The 21,185-nt window shown below is 33.8% G+C and overlaps 1 protein-coding gene across 2 annotated transcripts; it reads left to right on the forward strand.

Annotated features, from left to right (window-relative positions):
* Window positions 1-3,385: 3,385 nt before the first annotated feature.
* LOC150102991 (uncharacterized) lies at window positions 3,386-16,606 on the forward strand. Of its 2 annotated transcripts, none has more exons than XM_090398122.1 (3): window positions 3,386-3,475; window positions 6,537-6,628; window positions 14,576-16,606. In XM_090398122.1, the coding sequence occupies exons 2-3, from the start codon at window positions 6,541-6,543 to the stop codon at window positions 16,495-16,497; spliced, it is 2,010 nt and encodes a 669-aa protein (XP_090254248.1). In that variant the 5' UTR covers window positions 3,386-3,475; window positions 6,537-6,540; the 3' UTR covers window positions 16,498-16,606. The 2 variants fall into 2 exon arrangements, with proteins under 2 accessions (XP_090254248.1, XP_090254249.1); XM_090398123.1 differs by having other exon boundaries at window positions 14,612-16,606.
* Window positions 16,607-21,185: the final 4,579 nt, after the last annotated feature.

Raw genomic sequence — 21,185 nt, forward strand, 5'->3', positions numbered from 1 at the left:
TACGCGCTGTCGCGAGTGCGCCAGTACTGAACAGAAACAACGTGTGCGTCCGAGAGATTGTAACTCAGGCTGTTGTTGATATGAGAGGAATCTAGAGAAATTTCTCTTGATTCAACAATCTTTCTTTCGAGTTCATCGTAGCACACATGGATATTAGCAGTTTGAGTCCAGTTTACAATGTGCTGGCGGCCTTCGTCTGAGTTAGCAGAAAAGAGAACGTGGCTAGAGAGAGCGCTAGCTCTAGTCCTGTTATAGGAGATATCTCTACGGTGTTCATCCAAACGTAGAAGGATGGATTTAGCAGTAAGTCCATAATATTGCTTTCAGCAATCACACAAAATCTTGTAGACTCCTGGAAACTGAGTAGGAAGATGTTTCTGTTTATGTTTGCAAAGTAATGAACGAAGTTTTGGAAGCGTAGTGTAGCACGTTTTGAAGTTAAATTTCTTTAGAATCTTTGCCAGTTTTGGTGAAAGAGAGCTGATGTAAGGCAAGGAGATGAAGGCCCTTGGGGGAGGGGGATCTTCAGCAGTAGTTGAGTGCCTGGGGGAAAGAAATTTGTCAATCTTCTTTGGAGAGAAGCCATTGTTAATAAACGTTTTTTTAAGAAAACTGAGTTCATTTATAATTTCTGTTTCTTCGATAAGTAATGATTTGGCTCGGTGGGCTAAAGTGGAAATAATACCACATTTTTGTGGAGGATAATGATGGGAGGAAGCATGAAGGTATCTGTCAGTATGAGTAGGCTTTCTAAAAATTGAGATTTTAATGTTCTCAGCACATCTGGTAAGTTTGAGGTCTAAAAAGGGAAGACAGTCATCCGATTCCAGTTAGAGGGTGAAAGAGATTTTTTCGTGGCACTTGTTTAGGTGGTCTAAAAATAAATAGAGGTTATTGACGCCGTCTTCCCAGATGAGGAAAATATCATCAATATATCGGTACCAGACTTTTGGTTTAAAGTGAAAGGAGTTAATAGCTTTTCCTTCAAATTCGTTGAGAAATATATCCGCAAGAATCAGAGAGAGTGGGCTGCCCATAGCCAGACCTGCGTTTGTAAGTAGATCTTGTTATCATATTTGAAGTATCCTGACTTTATGCAATGGGAGAGAAGAGCAAAGAGTTTTTTTGATAATTTATTCTTGAGAAGATCGAGGACTTCTTGAGAAGCCATTGTTTATTAACAATGGCTTCTCTCCAAAGAAGATTGACAAATTTCTTTCCCCCAGGCACTCAACTACTGCTGAAGATCCCCCTCCCCCAAGGGCCTTCATCTCCTTGCCTTACATCAGCTCTCTTTCACCAAAACTGGCAAAGATTCTAAAGAAATTTAACTTCAAAACGTGCTACACTACGCTTCCAAAACTTCGTTCATTACTTTGCAAACATAAACAGAAACATCTTCCTACTCAGTTTCCAGGAGTCTACAAGATTTTGTGTGATTGCGGAAAGCAATATTATGGACTTACTTCTAAATCCATCCTTCTACGTTTGGATGAACACCGTAGAGATATCTCCTATAACAGGACTAGAGCTAGCGCTCTCTCTAGCCACGTTCTCTTTTCTGCTAACTCAGACGAAGGCCGCCAGCACATTGTAAACTGGACTCAAACTGCTAATATCCATGTGTGCTACGATGAACTCGAAAGAAAGATTGTTGAATCAAGAGAAATTTCTCTAGATTCCTCTCATATCAACAACAGCCTGAGTTACAATCTCTCGGACGCACACGTTGCTTCTGTTCAGTACTGGCGCACTCGCGACAGCGCGTAGTATTCGTTTGTATGGAACTCATACTTGCATTTTTTCAAACATGCTACTGTTTTTCACTTGTTCTGTTAGTACAATTCTAAGTCTCTGTAATTTTTTATATACTTCTTTGAGTATGATACCTGACGATGTTCTTGTAACGAAACTAGTAAACTAGTAGTATCTTGTTAAATATATCTTGCCATCTTTTCTGTCGGTAATAGTCATTAAACTTATTTTATATATATATGTTAAAGTTACCAAGCTATTTTAAATATAAAACTGGTTTTAATCCATTTTCCCAAGTAAGCAAACAGGCAAGTAAGTCAAGTTTGCGCCTGCAAGTAGTGCAAGTCTAGGCAACTTGTGGCAAAGGTGGAATAAGCTCTGATCACTATTCTTAATATTTACCCTTAATGTTAAGCACATATCCTGAAGGAGATGAATGATGCTATGCATTAAAGGCAAGGGGCCACTACCCAGACCGGTTTCGACCTTTATTGAGGTCTCGTCAATGGGAGCCAGGCTTAGAAATACTAAGATTTAAGTAATACAGAGGTTATAAGTATTTTATCAAAACAAGTTACCATAAGGTGCTTTGACCTTATTAAATAAAAATCTCAGGATGAGAGATAGATTTTAGAAAGTTTTTTACCTTGGGTATAATATACGTCAAAGATATCAAGCTATTTTAAATATAAACCTGGTTTTAATCCATTTTCTCAAGTAAGCAAACAGACAAGTAAGTCAAGTTTGAGCCTGCAGGTAGTGCAAGTCTGGGTGACCCCGCACGTAGTGCAAGTCTAGGCAACTTGTGGTAAGGGTGGAATAAGCTCTGATCACTATTCTTAAGAAATCTTAAGAGATGTGCTTTGCATGAAGGGTAAATATTAAGAATAGTGATCGGATCTTATTCCACCTTTACCACAAGTTGCCTAGACTTGCACTACGTGCGGGGTTACCCAGACTTGCACTACTTGCAGGCGCAAACTTGACTTACTTGTCTGTTTGCTTACTTGGAAAAATGGATTAAAACCAGATTTATATTTAAAATAGCTTGGTATCTTTAATGTATATTATACCCAAGGTAAAAAAACTTTCTACATATATATAAAAAACCTTTATGTGCTCTCATTTTTAAAACTCACGAAATTGGATACAACAGATAGCTAATGTGAGTATTTAAAGGCTGTTTATTTCAGGAAAAATGTTCGGTGATAAATGATATTTAGATATATGCTTTAAAAGAAAGAAGAGTTAAATATAGTAATATGTTTAATAAAATTACATACTCCCTTTTTTTACTAATCAAAATGTACTAGTAATTTCGTTTGAATGTCAGTCAATACTGAAGATGCTTATTGAAAATCTTTTGGATAATCTGAACATTTAGCAACTGTTACAAATATGTTTTGAATTATGCAAATATTTCATGAAAATATTCAAATCAATCGTATTTTTAATATGCATCTTGCAAGATACTACTATGTATTTGGCATTTATTGCTAAATAGATGCATTAAATTTTTCATTCCTCTTGCGTTGTAGTATAATATAATACAAAACTTGTCATTAATTCCTAGTAATCTGCATCTCAAATAACACGCTTTGTATGTATCAGCTAACATCTGCATCGTGTTCTTAGAATTTGCACCTCTATTTTATTATCGCTAACAGTGGCCATCGTTTATTGTATGCATATTCTACTTTAAAGATCAAAGAAGAAAAAGGTAAGCAATAACTTGGTATTTTAATTTCAGTTCGTTATCCACTACTACTGTGTTTTACAGGTGGTAAAAATTTTTATTTGATAAGTCTGCTTAAATTACTCATAGTTTAATTCCATATGCAAGTTCATCAAACATAAAAAAACAGTTAAAAATCTTTATGCCTGTTACCAGTTACCAACTTAAGATTCCGATGACAGATATTGCTAAGAATCTAGTTCAGTGAAAAATTCCGAACTAACATAACAGCGTTATATTAGTTCGGAATTTTGCAATAATTAATATAACAGTGTTATAATAGTTCCTGCAAATCACTTACTGAATAAACAGTTTATTTCGGTAGTGCCTTGCTAATAAACGCTCGAAAACTAATGCAGACAATATCAACGTGAGACAAAAAAAATAATAACTGGAATATAATACTTGAATTAAATGTAAATTGAATATATTAATACATATTTCTATTTTAATCATTTTAAAATCTAACATTATTATAATATAAATTCCGCGCATTAGTTTCTTTCATGTTAATTAAAAATAGGTCAGTATTTTCAAAATTTCCACAAGCTTAAAAAAATAGTGTTCTGAGTTCTACAATTATTAAAATTTTTACACAAATTCGTTAAATAATAAGTATTTGTTAGATGGCATGTAAAATCATATTTGCTATGCCGATTGAAGATTTAAATTCGATTTCATAGGAAACATTACTTTCAAGCTTTCCGCGTAAATATGGTTGAAAGCATAAGTCCTTTTGCTTTCACTAAGGGTGAAAGCAAATGATATCGAAATCGTGAAAAGGAGGAAAAAACGTAGCAAATGACATTCGCAGAAGTGGAAGAAAAAGTGTGATAAATTACACTTACTGAAGAGAAGGAAATTGTGGCAAATGGCACTCACTGAAAAGAAGAAAAGTGTGGTAAATAACACCCATTGAAGAGGAGAGAAAAGTGTTGTAATTTACTTACTGACGAGAAAAAAGGATATTACATTCAGAAAGATAACGTAGAGTCACAAAGAAATCGAAGTATTTTCATTAAAAACATTTAACTTATGATTTAAAATATGGCACGGTTGGTTAATATGTAATTATATGTATATAATTATATATATTTATGTAGAGGTAACCTCATATAATTATATAAAATTACATAATCTTAGATAATTATTGAAATTACAAAAATAAATAAAAACAAAGAGCCTGTGTAGCTCAGTAGAATTAAATTATGCAATGTACTCAAAAAGGCATTCAGATTACCTATACACCCGAAACTAAAAACATTTTATTACAAGGTTCACCACGCTTGCCTACCCACCAGAATGTGGTGCACATACAAAGGTATTCCACTTCAAGCCCCAGCCAAATACTACTTCTGCCCTGAACCAGAAACACTATATCACATCATGTTATACTGCCCCCACACCTCTCCAATATGGAACACTGTTCAGAAATTTATAAAACACAAAGCACCGGTCACAGAACACACACTATTCTGGCTAAAGGACGGAAACATAACAATAACCGAAGCAATTATAATTATAACAACAATGTACTCCATCTGGACATACAGATGTGACAGAATTTATGGAAGAGATACAGGCCCAGATATAATGCAAAAACTCAACAAACAACTAAATGAAATCATAACAGACACAATAAACAGAAAAAAGATAACAAAACACCAATGGCGAAAGACAGGCCTTATCTCTGATGAATATGAAGAAAACATACAAATAATAGAAATAAAAGACCCACCATAAAGAAAAAACATGAAAACAAGCCAATATAATTCACTCTGAAAGGAAAAATAATGGAATAGAAAACTAAACACATAATGTAAATATGTATACATAAGTGTAGAAATATTGTATAGTAATGAATATATCTATTTGCATAAGAGGAAGTATATATCTTATAATTTTCAGATAAGATAAAAAATATTGTAATATTTCAATGGATGTTAAATGGCAAAATAACTGCCCAAAAGATTGCACAGGACTCTAGATGAAAATAGATATTGGGCATGTTATCATGTTAAATAAAAAAAAAAATTGCTAACTGAAATAAGTATGCCATATACTTATTGCATATATGTTATTGTATGTTGTATTATTTATTGTATATATTATCATGCTGTAAATGAAAATTGTTAACTGATATATGTAAATAGTTTGTATTTATATTATAATTGTATATATATAAATAGTTCGTCTGAATGTACATAGATGCTTTTGAGAAAATAAAATACCCAGAAGAAGTGGCGTTTACACTCTATGGCGCTTGACTGCACGAAGAAAAGATTTGGTGGTTCAAATCTAGTCACCGAACTGAAGAAAAATTTTTTAAGCCTTTTTTCGACCGGTTCTCGATTTAGTCGATCTCTGGCACGGGCTAGCGGGTTTTTTTCTCCCTGAAACTCGGGTTTTTCGTCCCGTAAACTCAAGAAAATCGACTGTCGAACCCACACTATTTTCAGACATTAAAAATATTGTGTTAGGATTAGGGACCACGAGATGGCGGCACTAGCTTGCTGCCTTCTTCACTGCGTATCGCTGAATCAGTGATAGCATTCGGCCAGCTATCTCTCTGATTGGCTACCAGTGGAGATTGAACTGCCCACTCAGTCTCCAAAAGTTAGATACGGCCCCGTCTACTCCCTATACGGGAACAAATAGGCGTTAGCTGATCTTTTTGATAAAACAACTGAATTTTAAAGATAAAACCTTCATGTATTCTTTTCATTTGTGACATCATATGGAGGAAAGCAAACTTATGTGTGTTGTTTGAGGTAGAAAAAACATACAGCGAGGTTAGCATGATAACCTTAAATCTGCCAATGAATAACTGGAATTTTAAAACAGATAAGCTTGATAATTAAAGAAATTGAATTACTACCGCGACACGTCGATTTAATACAACTTTCTAGGAAAATGTCATTAGTCTCACATGAACCCTGGATACCCTGGGTTCATAAATTAAGTATGAATTATGATAGAATTAAATTTTTCTCAGTGATCATATTAAAATGCTGAATAATGAAACGAAAACATGCTTATTTTATAGATTCATGGATAAATATAAAAAGAAAGCCTTTACAGTTATATATTTAATTGTCTACTATGGGTTATACGTTGAGTGTCACCATCGTCTGAACGGTAAGTTACTTCATGCTGCAGTATACTCGAATAGATTTAATTTATTTTCACAACTGGTCATTATTAACATATGCTTATTATAACGTGAAAAAATGTTATCCTATAACGCCCTCTCAAAAGTTTACAGACCTCTATTATATTATCCCTCTTTCTTCGAAAATCTACATTCCATAATCCCGATATCAACTTTGTAATTCTTCTTTGCTGTCTTCCCATAACTTCTTTATCCCGTTCGAACCCAGGAGACCAAATCGGCGCACAATAGTCCAGGTGTCGTATCAAAGCCTTGTAAAGAGACAAAATGACTTCCATGTCCATACATGTCAATGTTCGTTTAAACATTGCAATTATCCTCTGAATTGTATTTGCAATTTTTCTTATGTGACTTTTGAATTTAATTTTTCTATCAACCATAACTCGAAGATGTCTAACCTTGCCATTTACTCCAAGTACAATCTCTAATTTTTGCTGGCCCATGTGCGCCAGTCACCGGCCACAAACTCTTAATTTGATACGCCTAAACTTCATGAAAATATATACATTGTCAATAAATATTTGTATATGAGCAATCATCTAATTAAATGCTGCATATACATGCAGTTGTTTATAAACAAATTATGTCAACAGGAAACTATGAGGCTATAGTTAACCCAATGGGAAATTTTAGGGTTTAACGCACTACAACTGTTAATGTAATATTTCTCATATTAATGTTGCCCTTTTCTCGTCTAGCTGTAACCTGGAAAATTGCAAGCATTAAATTAATTCGCTTAAATCCGCGTAGCTACAAAAATCCATTACCGTTTGCACGAGTTTAAGTGACCTTCTGTCTAGACCACTGGTTCTTAACCATTTCGAAGTCACGGAACACTTTTGATTATAAGAAAAATTTGGGGAACACCAAAAGCATTAGGGGTTATAAAGCTAACAATAAAAAATATGCATGGACTTGCCTTTTATAAAAATGGAACTTATTTTAATGCGATATTGAGCTTGTCGGCTTTTGCAGATTTCAGCAATATCAGGTCTAATATTTGATATAGCTACCCTCATCTCTTTGTCTATATCAGTAAGTTTTTCACACGTTTTAGTTTTTATATTGCTTAATATTGAGAAACAGAGCTCACACAAATATGACGTTGAAAACTGTAACAAAATTTTCAGTGCCCTTGTGGAGAAAGCTGGGCATTCGGCTTGGACAAAAATCCAAAATTCCTCAAGAGTTGTTTCAGAGAATTTAATTTTTAGAGTACGATCCGTTGGCATAGGTAACTAATTGTTCTTCTTGTAACGAAAATTCACAACTCGATGTATTAACTGTGCAAAATGGATTTCGTATCCAATCATAATTGTGTGTATTTAAGGAAGGAAAGTAACTTGAAATCTTTTCTTCCAATACTGTTACATTTTTACACATTAAAAATAGTACCTATAAACGATATTCTATTGGTTTAGAAGTCAACGCACATAGCAGTCTTCAGTTGTTACGATCAGAGTAGCCAATCACTCTCAGAACTGTGTCACGTGACATCTTTCATCGGCGGAACACAAGTGTTTCGGGGAACACCGGTTAAGAACCACTGGTCTAGACTCTAGAGTTGTTTTCTAACTGGGTGCCGCAAGTATGCCAAAAGGGTGCCGCGAAATTTTGAATCGTTTATTTGAAAAAAGCAAAATATTCAATTGCCACAAATAACTAAATCAAAAACAAAAAAATTATATATTTTGATTTTAATGGATGAAGCGTATATAAAAATTATCATTTTTTGTATCACTCTTATATTATATCCTGGGATTTCATTAGATCACCGCGTGTCGTAGTAACTAGATATGTGACGGCACATAAATACTAGGGAAAATGAACTAATGAATGGTTAGTTGTCCTGCTGTCTGTTTTAGTATTTCTCTGTTCAGTGTGACAAGTATTATACATGATATTTTCCCCTAAACAAAAATCATGAGTCTTTTGTCATCGGTGAGAATAAACGAAGTACGATATTAAAGTCGAATTCAGTGAGTAGAGGTTTTTCGTATTGTTATATATTCCAACTATAACGAGAGACATTGTAAACAAATGTTTTTCCTTTTTCCATCCGGAAAAAAAATTATTTACATGAAATAAATTTTAAAATAAATTTTAAATTTTGAAGGGCATATGTAACTTTAATAAAATATTAAAGTTACATATGCCCTTCAAAATCATGAATAATTTTTTCCTTAAAAAAAGAAGTGAAGATTCTGACGATCAAGAAATGTCTACTTGTAGCAAAGCTAACGAACCAATTCGCACTAATAAATTATCAAAAACTGATACTTGCATTAATGAAGATTTGACTATTTTTAACGTTCAGCAACAAAAAAAAGCACTAATGAAACAACAGAAACAGAAAGAACAAGTTCATGTAAAAAGGAACAATGAAAAAGAATGTAAAAACTCGTTTATATCAAGAGAGCTATCTAAAAATGGAATTTACGTGGTGTGGTGATAAATTAATTCCCAGACCTAAGTGTATTTTGTGTGGTTTGGTTCTATCAAATGAGGCTATGGTTCCTAGCAAATTATTGCGACATTTCTCCACAAAACATGACAACTTGTCGAATAAAAATCCTGAATATTTCAAAGAGTTAATAAGATTACAAGAAAAACAAAGTAAAAGTTTTGTAAGAAAATTTACAATTTCCGACCGAGTTCAAGAAGCGAATTATTTAGTCGCTGAAATAATTGCGAAGGAAATGAAGCCTCATACTATCGGCGAAACATTGATTCGTCCGGCCTGTTCAGCAATTGTGAGAACAATTTTTGGTACTGAGGCAGAAGAAGAAATAAAGAAGATTCCATTATCAAATGATACTATGAGTAGACATATTAATGATCTGTCAGTCGATATTGAAAAGTCAGTTATAACCAAAATAATCGAATCAAAATTTTTCAGTTTGCAGTTAGATGAGTCAACTGATATCAGTGGTAAAGCACACTTACTTGTTTTTACTCGATTCATTGAAGATGATAAAATTATCGAAGAATTTCTATGCTGAAAGGAATTCAAAAAAACTACGACGGGAAAAGATGTTTTTGATATAATGAACACATATTTTAATACAAATGGTCTATCTTGGAAAACTTGTTCGGGTATATGTACAGATGGTGCACCTTCTATGGTTGGAATTAAGAATTACAAAAGGGTTTGTTTCCTTTGCTAGAAAAGAAAATGAGAACATGACGACTCATTGCTTCATTCATCGTGAATCATTGGTGGCAAAGACAATAGGCTTGGAATTAAAAAGTGTATTAGAAGAAATCATTCAGATGATTAATTATATCAAGGCCAGACCATTAAAATCTAGAATATTTGCAGGACTATGTGAAGAGATGCAATCTCATTACAAGAATCTTCTTCTTCATACCGAAGTAAGATGGCTTTCAAAAGGTCGCGTATTGGATCGTTTTTTTGAACTTAAAGAAGAAATATTAATGTTTTTCCAAAATGAAGACAAACCAGAATTCTATAAATTATTACAAGATGATTTTTGGTGTTCCAAACTAGCCTATTTAAGACATATTCGATCATCTGAACAAGCTGAACTCCAACATGCAAGGAAGAAATGAGAATATTTTGACATCTACAGATAAAATTGAAGCTTTTAAAGATTAAATAAAAATGTGGAAGATAAAATTAAGCACCAACAATGTAGAAATGTTCCTTAAAGTTGCCTCCAGAAAATGTAAGAACACTGATCTGCAAAAGCTTATTTACAGTCATTTAACATCGTTAGAAGAAAAAATTGACCATTATTTTCCAGACATTTCAGTCAATTTATACGATTGGATTCGAAATCCATTTGTAGAGTCAACATCAGCAATGAGTGAGTTAAGTCTTATAGAAGCCGAAGAATTAATTGATATAAGTAACGATCGCACGTTGAGATTGAAGCATTCAGAAATGTGTCTGAATTCATTTTGGATAACAAATATGAAGGAGTACCCCAATATAGGATTCAAAGCACTTAACATCTTATTGCAATTTTCTACATCTTATTTGTGTGAACTGGGTTTTCTGCACTCGTAAATATTAAAATAAAGAAGAGAGAAAGACTAAAGGCCCTTGAAAATGAGATGAGAATATGTCTCTCAAAAACAAGGCCTAATATCAAAGAAATATGCAAACAACACCAGGCACATATTTCACATTAAGTTCATATTTTATTATCTGAACCTTTATAATAGCTTTTGTTTTGTATGTTTTGGGTTGTTTGAAAAGAAATCAATTTAGTTTAAATAAAATCTGTTTTCTTTTAAGCACGCTTTCCTTCATATCTTTAGTATCTGTGATATCAATTTATTTCTGGGTTATATATGCGAGTCTTTCAGAATCAATTAATCGGCACTTTACTGTCTATAAAAAGCAAATAATACTAGGGGTGCCGTGAAATTTATTTATTGATTTTAGTGTGCCGCCAGACAAAAAAGTTTGAGAACCACTGCGCTAGATAATAGACACTCTAATCAAACATGCCTCCGCAACTTGTTGACGTAAGCATCAGTTGGTCCTCACAGCAGCGAAAAGTAACTACAGGGTGTCCCAAAATTCACGCAAGAAGTAATTTTGATAGAAAACACAGGTTTTTAATTAAAAATTGTAATTTCTTATTGATTCATAAAGTATACAGTATAGGGTTATGCATGGAATAGCATATCGGGTAAATGGCCTCCACGGCTTGGCTGGCACATACGCACTCTTTTGTCGAAATTTTCCATGACCGTTTTGTTTGCATAAATGTGGCTGAATTTCGTTGATACAGCGCTCAATTTCTTCCTTCAAGGCGTGGGCGTGGGCTTGTTGGGATAAACCTTAGATCTCAAAAAACCCCAAAGAAACAAGTCCAACGACGTTAAGTCACATGATCTGGGATGCTAATTCTGATCACCAAAACGGGAAATTACACGACCAGGAAATGACTCATGCAGTAATTGAATTGTTTCTCGGGCTGTATGGCATGTGGCACCGTCTTGTTGAAACCACATGTCGTCCACATCCATATCTTGCAATTTAGGCACAAAAAAACTGGATCATCATGTCGCGATAGCAAGCACCATTAATTGTTATTGCCTTACCAGCCACATTTTCGAAGAAGAATGGACCGATGATGCCTCCAGCCCAAAATCCGCACCAAACAGTGATACGTTGTGGATGCATTTGTTTCTCAACATTCACTCGTGGATTTTCTGAACCCCAAATGCGACAATCCTGTCGATTAACGAAGCCATCAAGATGAAAATGAGCCTCATCGCTGAAGATGATTTTGTTTGAAAAATAAGCATCCCCTTGTTGTTGTTCCATAATCCATTCAACGAACTCTCTTCGCTGTGTGTCGTCAGTAGGCTTCAGTTCTTGAGTCAATTGAACTTTGTAAGCATAAAGATGCAAATCCTTCGTGAGAATACGCTGTAGAGAGCGTCTTGAAATGCCCAATTCAAGACCACGGTGCTGAATTGATGTTCCTGGACTTTCAGCAACACTCTCACGAACTGCTTCGATGTTTTCTGTTGAACGACTTGTTGAAGGACGGACAGAGTGTATAAGATCACTAATTGATCCAGTTTCCTTGAATTTTAAATTAATCTTTTCACAGTTGATGAAGTTAAATCACTATTCCGACAATATTTTGTATGAAAATTGCGAACTGTAGCTGCCAAACCTTCATTATTTTTAAAATATTGCTCAACAAGGAAAATGCGTTGTTCTTTCGTGCAGCGCTCCATTTTTAATAACCCTGAACTGTCAGCTGTCACGCTGTCTTTTTTTTTCTCGTTGGCAACACTTTACCGCACAAATGGCGCTAAATTTAAATCTTGCATGAATTTTGGGACACCCTGTAATTAGAGTGTATTAAGTTAGAATGGGTAATATTGTTGTGGAGACATCATAAAAATTATTAAATAATACAAGTGACAAGTAAGAGTTATCGTATAATTTGTTTTTACAGTACGTTCAAAAATCATTGACTGTGAATTATGAAGTTATTGGTCCATTCCATTGAGACTATCCGAAAACTTTTAAATTATCAATTAAAAACGGTCTCTGTAAGAGAGAGAGAGAGAAAGGGAGAGAGAGAGAGAGAGAGAGAGAGAGAGAGAGAGAGAGAGAGAGAGAGAGAGAGAGAGAGAGAGAGAGAGAGATTCTGTTAAAGAAATTTAGTCTCAGTTCGGCAAACTCTCATGATTTAAACTGACTATACCGTGAGATTGTTTAGGCTAACAGCTAATCTGCTTAGGCTCGGACACAGAGCAATGTCTTCCATTCACACTTGTGTTTTGCTAGCTGATTTTATTCTCAATGGACCACTCGTGGCACCTTCACTCAATGATGTACTCAATAGAATTTTTAAAAAAATTATAGTATCTGAATTATTCGCTTTCACGAGATGAGGGGGGAACCAAATTACTAACAGACTGTAAATAAGACTTACAAGCAAGTTTATTTTAAAAACTTTTACTCTCTTGTTAGAAACATCATACACCCTGAATTTCCACCCGCACTCAAATTCACCATAATGCTCATTTATTAAGCCTAAAATGTTTCAAAGGTACCTATTAATTGGTTAAACTACACCTTATGAACCGTCACATATGTTAAATTTAAGGAAGCAGTAGACCGTCATTCTGTTGGTACTTTTCCTAGTGAATACACTAACAAAAGACACAAACATTAAGATGATATTCCAAGATGATTTCAGTGCCGTCAAGAAGTGCTGAAGATCTGAAATATGAAGAAACTGAAATGCTATGGACCGAACCAGAACTTCGTGTCTCCATACGTGTAAAGATAGAATAAGAAAATTGTGCATCCCATTGATATAGAAATATCATTCTATGAATTTAGAATCTACAATGCTCGTAAGATATTCTGTGAAGCATATACTGTCTAGATCACATCTGGAATTCATTACATACAACTTAGCGATAGTACCCGTAGATTAGGTTCTCACGCTTGCATATGAAATACTGGCATAAAAAAAGACAGAATGAGGATGTTAAAGAACTGTAATAGTGATAACCTTCATAACCTTGTATGGAATTTTCGAACTTTAAAGTAAAAGCCGATTTCTTATAAATGGGGTATAGAAGAGGAGGCTATTTATCAAGCATGAAACTGCCAATACCCATGCATTCAGTAAACGTCTTAATTACATATCGATGTTTTCAGAGATTTATCAATTTTATTGGATGCTTTGGTTTCAATGGAAGCTTTGTGAACTGTTCGACTCTTCTTTGACAGACCTCCATAGGTTTTATATTTATACTGTAACTAGTCAGAACGATCCAGTGCTGTTTTCGCTTTGTTCCAACTCGTGAAGAGTTGGAATTCTTTACGATTTCGCTTCCGCAAAATAATGCCTAGTGAATGTATTTCGAAGGATTGCATTATCAATAAAAAAATTCTCCATTACTTCATTATTTGGATCTCGAATCAAAATGCTATTTTGACTAAGTAAAGAAGGAATGAATCGAACACTCCCTTAACATTTCCAAGGAGGAAGATTTCTATCTGATGGTAGTTTCTTTACTGTATATGGTTGCTGTCCAAAGCTGTTACAAAACTCTGGTGAAGCGGGATCTTATCATAATAGAGAGCAATTAACTGTTTTGATGAAATGTCCTCCAATTTGCTTAATCAACATCAACGGTTAATAAAACTTGTTTTTAAAACTTACAAAAGCATAACAACCAAGTAACATTATATTCCATTCATTCTTTTTAATTGATGTAAACATAATTCCACAAGTTTTAGAAGAATCTGAATTATATTTAATAATTAATTTCATTCAATGTTGTCTTTATCTTTATACTATATTTTAATTAAATGATATTAGCATTTACTTTCATAATTATTATTTTCATTTTATTATAACAATATTTGTACATACTGCTCATTCATTCATCCTTAGAAATAAATGTCTTCTATTTATTTCTATGGATGAAAGATTTATTGAAGAAGGAAGATAATCCGGATTTGTCGGAAGAAAAAAAAGAAAAAGAAAATCTCAGAGGTGGAAAAGTGACCACATCCTTTGGCGAGAGTGACGAAGAAAGAAAGATCGGAACAACAAAGGATCATGAAAGATTTTACTTAAGGATTAAAGAGGAGAATATATCCTCTACAGTAGACCATTCATCCGGTAAAATTCCAATCATCCAAGTGGGAAGTAATGAAATACTTTCTCTTAGATCGCGTGTAAATAGTCCTCGAAAACATTTCCTGACTGCTTACAGTGCGGCTGGAACACATGCTGACACCAGAGTTCACAACCCTCTATTAGTAAAATCTGAGAACTTACCAAGAAATATATTCACAGTTATTTATATCAAATTGCCAGATTCACAAACTTCAACAGTTCTGAGGAACACCTCAATTTCTCCAAAAGTTCTCTGTAAAATTATTTCGCCTCTGAGGTCATGTATTTGGAAAATTATGTCAACTTTTTACTTAAAAAAGTATGGTATTTATGACTTCAAATTAGAAAATTCTACATTTTCTACCAAGGGTATACTTAAAATTGTCCCACTCGTGTTATCTGATCAATCCAAGAACATAAACGATGTTACTTCAGAAGGTTCCAATATCAATAGTAACAACATTAATCAGGAAAATTTTGCAATTATTAACATATTTAGAAAAAATAATTCTGCCGATTTACATAAAGTTTTTCAGTATTTGTTATCTAATATAACAAAGCAAAATTCACTTAGTTCAAGAATATATGATTCAAAAATCCATAAGAATCTTAGCATCTTTGTAAAAAATCATTATAATGATATTAAGAAGAGAATATGGAACTCTAATATTCGATATGGCTTGAATAAAAACTCCAGTAAGGTTATTAAGAAGAGAATATGGAGAAAAAAAAGTAAGGTAGGAATTCATGTTGCTGCTATGAACAAGGATGACGCAGAATATAATGGAATGAAACATCGCCTTAATCTTTTAAGTCAAAGCAACCAACCCCTGATAATAGACAACGGATCGATTGTTCTTACTTTGAAGAGACTAGACCGAATTCCAGAAGTGCCATCTATTCGATTAAAGATGAGTGTTCCGATCTCAAGCGTTTCACGGAAAGAAAACAGAAAAATTGGCAATTTCGCTCGTGTGATTATGAATAAAAAGTCAGTTAAAAACATTTCTAAAAGAAATGTGGACATTGACGTTTTTGATGACACAGATAATGAATGCATTTCAGAAGAGTATGCCAACAAAGCAATTGATGAAATGCTCAGTCAGAAGATTGTTTCCGACTATTTTGACCACGAATACAGAGACGAAGAAACCACCTCTGAAGAAACCAGGCTACTAAATAGATTGAATTTGGCTTTTCATTCTGGAATGAAGAAGAAAAAATTTCCTTTTTTATTAAAGAAGATGCGGTTAAAACAAGTGAAAGGAATTAAAAGAGTACGTCCTTGCGAGGTAGAATGCAAAGGTAAAAAAGTGTATGTGAAAAGCAATATTTTGATAAGTGCTTTGGATATTATTCTTGATTGGGCTTCGATAATAGTTCTTATTAACTTTGCAGATACACTTTTAATTGGCCTAATCGGTGTCCAAATTGTTCTTCAACTTTTAGGTTTAAGAGATGAGGAATCAAGGGGAATTCAAGTTGCAAGTTTAGTGATTGGAAATATTAAAGATTGGAGTATAAAAGAAGATGAAAGAAATCCTCTGTTTCTGTCGAACATTTTAAACTTTGTTATCAGAACAGTGTCATCGGTCATTTACACTGTACTTAAGCCAATTATTCGTATAAGGCTTAAAAATCTTTTCCTCAACATTGCACAAAATTTGAGACTCTTCCCACGTCAACATCAGTGATTAAATTCTTTCATCTTATTCACTATAACTAATCTAAAAGCATTTTAAATGTATTTATTCTACTATGATGGCAGATAGTTCCCATTCAATAAACATTAATAAACTGAAACAGTTGTATGTATATCTAAATGAAATGCATGAACTTTGACATATATGTAACCAAAAACCTTACCGAATTCAATAAGGAACATCATTCTCTTTCGATTCTGTGAACTTCAAAGCAGGAATATTCGTCAAACATCTTACTCTAAATAGAATAAGTGAAAAAATGATGCTTCAAAACACAAGTATGTGTATCCGGAGTATATGAGTTCTAAACAATAATGTATTGCTTAATAATGGACAGTAAAACAAAATAAGGTGCCTGCTGGGTAATAATTAACGATATGAGAGCAAACTGCTATTAACAGCAGAGTTATTTAAAAATTAAGCTAGCTTGACAAATAAAATAATTATAATAATTTATATTTAAAAAGCAAAAATTTAGTTTTTGCTTTTTAAGTAACACAGCAGTGCTTCTGTGTATTATTGAATTCAAATCTTGACGTTATTTGTAAAAAAAAAAAATAAAAATAAAAACAAGAAACAGTTCGAGCTAGAGTGCATAAAATATAACAGGATGAAGGCTATTGTACGTTCAAAGCAAATACACCATTCTCACCCCTATCATACCAACATGGCTCTATTGCATCATCACCTACAGATAAGGCCAATCTCCTGGCCTCACACTTTGCTTCCAATGCATGCATAAATGACAATGGAAAATGTTCCCCCAACCATTCCAGATGCCCAAAATACAATGCCCACTATATCCTTTTTCCAGAAAGAGATTAGTAAAATACTGTCCAAATTAGACACAAAAAAGTCTCCTGGCCCTGATGCCATTCCTCCAATTGTCCTGAAAGTTTGTGCACCAGAACTGACTCCTGTCGTATGTCGCCTATATATATATATATATATATATATATATATATATATATATATATGCCAATCAACAGATCTGCTCACATATGACATCCATCTCTGAACAAATGCCATGAAGAAGTTTGGCGAATCTCAAGCGGTTGCACTTGATATCTCCAAGGCGTTTGACCGGATCTAGCACAATGATTTACTAAGCAAGCTGCCATCGTTTGGTCTATCTCAAGACCTCTATAGTTGGATTGTCAGCTTTCTGTCTGGACGCACACTATGTATGGTGGTGGATGGTTCCTTATCCTCTCACCATTCAATTAAACCTTGTGGGTTTAGATCGGGTTTAGATTGTCCTCTCACCAACCCTCTTTCTACTATATATATCAATGACCTACTTCAGTTGACCTCCAACCCAATACAGAGTTTTGCAGACGACAGCATATTTCCCTCCTCTCTTTCTTTTGATAAATTTTACTCTACACAACTCGCCTCAACGTACAGAACATCAACCACCACTGCCCTCAGTTCTGATCTCCAAGCTATCCTCTAATGGGGTTCAGATAACCTAGTCAATTTCAATGCTAATGAAACCCAGTACTGTCTTATTTGTCATAAAAAAAAACATTTTCTCCCAGTATTATTTTTGACAACACCCAAATTTCCAGAGAATTCGAGATTTCTCTTCTTGGAATTACCCTGACATCAAGCCTCTCCTGGCATAAACACATCACAACCATTGCATCCTGAGATTCTAAAAAACTAGGATTTTTCTTTCGCTCAAGACTTTACTTCACCTCTGAACAGCTGCTAACCTTATACAAATCACAAATCCGCCAACCATTCGATACTGCTCTCGTATATGGGATGGGTCTCCCAAAGCACCCTCAAAATTCTTGACTCAGTACAGAGGAGAGCAATCAGACTTATTAATGATCCATCTCTTACCAACTCACTCCCCCCCCCACTACTTTCGCACAGACGATCGGTCTCCACACTATGCGTATTCTACAAATATTTCCACGGAAAATGTTTATATGAAATAGCATCAATAATTCCCCTACTTAACACTAAGCGCGTTAGAATACGTGCAGCTGCTGCTCAACATCCCTTCACAATGCACCTTGAAACTCACAGAACAAGTTTCTTCTCCTCCTCCTCCTCCTCCATCCCCGCAACTGCTGTACTATGGAACAGTCTCCCCCCCCTGGTGCATTTCCCAAGGAATACAATATACAGATATTTAAATCAAATGTGATTCCCAACCCACTAACCATACACGGTACTAATGTATAGTTCTCTTCATGTGGGCTAACGCAAAAAACAATAATAATAATAAATAAATAATAAAAAATAAAATAAAATAAAAATACAATTATGTTATATCCGCCTAGTATATTTAAGAAAAACGGTAAAGGTAGTAGCAAATAACAGATCAGCTGAAGCATTCCTTTTTAGTTTCAAAGAATGGGTATTAACGTAGAAGTATTTAGTCTATCGATCTAATATGGCTAAATCTAGTCTTAAAACGATTTGAGATGAAATGATGCAAATTCAGTTCTAGCTCAATGGAATTTAACACAATTTGGTATTAAGGATCTTATATTTGCAAACATTTGTAAAATGTCTCAATTTTCATTTCAAAGAACCATAACAACAAACAGCAAAATAGCAAAATGAAAGAAAACCACGCCAAAAAATAACATTATGTACAGTACCTGAAAAAAGACTTTTGATGCGGTTGCGATAAGTTTTATCATTCTATAAAAGGTCTCCCTTTTATAGAATGATACTGTGAAATGTACATTTTCATGATTGTTTCGGATCATTTCCATACTTTTTAAAATTAATTTTTGTTCACTTAAGCTTTTAGAGTTCACTATTCATAACCGTTCAGACGACAACGTGTAGATTATTTACACAATTACCATTCCATCTTGATATCGTTTCTTAACAAGATGTTTTCCATTCCGAATGATACAAAAACACATTCTTAACTTTTTTTTTCTCTTTTAATAATAAGTGACTCATTGAAATAAATTAAGTAATTTTTGGATACGATACTATTTAGAATTTGCGATTCTAGGTAAGTAGGAATTACTACTTTAAATAATTAAAAATAAATATAAAAATTTTATAATAGGAATAGAATATTAAATATAATCTACCGCTTCTGAGCGGCAGATTATGTACCAGTTATTATCACTCTGCATAACCAAACATACTAATGTTTATCAATTTTTGCTCTTTTGTAACGGGTTTCTCGGAGGAAAAGTGAAAGGAGAGCACACATCCAATCAATATTGACATAATACACTGGCATTACAGCCTTACTTGCTTCAGCCATAATAACCAAACAACTACTCCTTAAATGTGATCTTTATTACTATTTATCAAAATGCGTAATTAAATCCAGACGATTTATCATTATGATGAAAGACGGCCACAGCAAATGTTAAGAATATAATTTTAGCAGCACGGAAGAAAACGCTTATGTAATGACCAGTGGCGGCTGGCGGCTTGAAATCGTGGGGGTGCTGCAACTTTCGAAATATACATACACATTGTAAATACAGTGGTATACGTGTTTGGATAAAATATTAATGTTTGGATAAAATGTTCAAAATTATGGTAAAAATTTAAAAAAAAAAATTAAACATGAAAAAATATTGTTTATTATCGATAAAATTATACAGTTCATTATATTATACAATTATACAATTGTATAATTAATTAATTATACAATTAATTAATACAATTAAATTTGAATTGTATAATTATACAATTAATTATACAATTCAAAATTAGTTAAAAATAAAATCTATTCCTTTAATTGTAAGTAAAGGAATGGATTTACAATTTTTGGACATTACAACTAAATCCTTTAATTGTAATGTCCAAATATTTAAAGAGACGGAGTGAACAAGATAAGCACTACGAACACTCTACTACTTGCGAAAACTGCATATAATTTCACTGTTTGGACTGTATGCACTGTCTAAACAGTGAAACTGCGCGACGGACAGTGCCGCATTACGCTAATAGCTCGCATCTCACTATGACGTGCATACGCTTGCGCGCGTAGTAATATGATGCTGTAGTAAATACAGTGTTGCTAGCGTCCTTCGCCCTCCTAAGTGCTACAAGTTGGATTTTCATTATTTGTTATACAAAATAAGAGAAATGTATTGGGTTGTTGATGATAACATTAAATATTACAAGCAAATATAAATAAATTAATAAATATATTTATATATCAAGAAAAATTGAGCTGCTGCAGAAAATGCTTAGTGCGTAGCATACGTAGTGCTTGGTGCGTAGCATACGTAGTGCTTGGTGCGTAGCATACGTAGTGCTTAGTGCGTAGCATACACGAGACGAGCATACGCACTGCTTAGTGCGTAGCATACATAGTGCTTAGTGCGTATGCACGAGCCGCTCCTGGTAATGATTAAAAAAGAGTCTTATTTTGTGCTTACGGAAATAATGCGCTTTTGAGGAATGAGAAATCCAAACTGCTCAATTTAAACCCCTACTGGATTTAAATTATTGCAGAATCGCTTCTGGGAAGATTTTGGTGAAATATACTTCACTTTAATGAAACCAGTCAGCGTATTTTAATTTTGGTTTAACTTATACAATTATGAACAACAGTTAGATACATAAAGCCTCTTTTTAACACTTGGATCATTTCTATGAATGTTTTATTTACTTTATTTTATTTTGTACATTTCATTATTCGATATTAAGAGTTTGCAAATACTATAGTTCCAAAT

This window comes from Typopeltis vanoorti, chromosome 9, assembly GCF_054136105.1.
Source record: "Typopeltis vanoorti isolate ZY-2024b chromosome 9, IOZ_Tvanoo_1.0, whole genome shotgun sequence".
Classification (NCBI taxonomy): domain Eukaryota; kingdom Metazoa; phylum Arthropoda; class Arachnida; order Uropygi; family Thelyphonidae; genus Typopeltis; species Typopeltis vanoorti.

What these genes read in the sequence shown, in the direction of transcription:
- LOC150102991 (XM_090398122.1), top strand. Translation starts at nt 6,541, where the DNA reads ATGGATAAATATAAAAAGAAAGCCTTTACAGTTATATATTTAATTGTC. An exon ending in GTGTCACCATCGTCTGAACG is followed by an intron (nt 6,629 to 14,575) that starts GTAAGTTACTTC and finishes ATTCATCCTTAG; the next exon opens with AAATAAATGTCTTCTATTTA.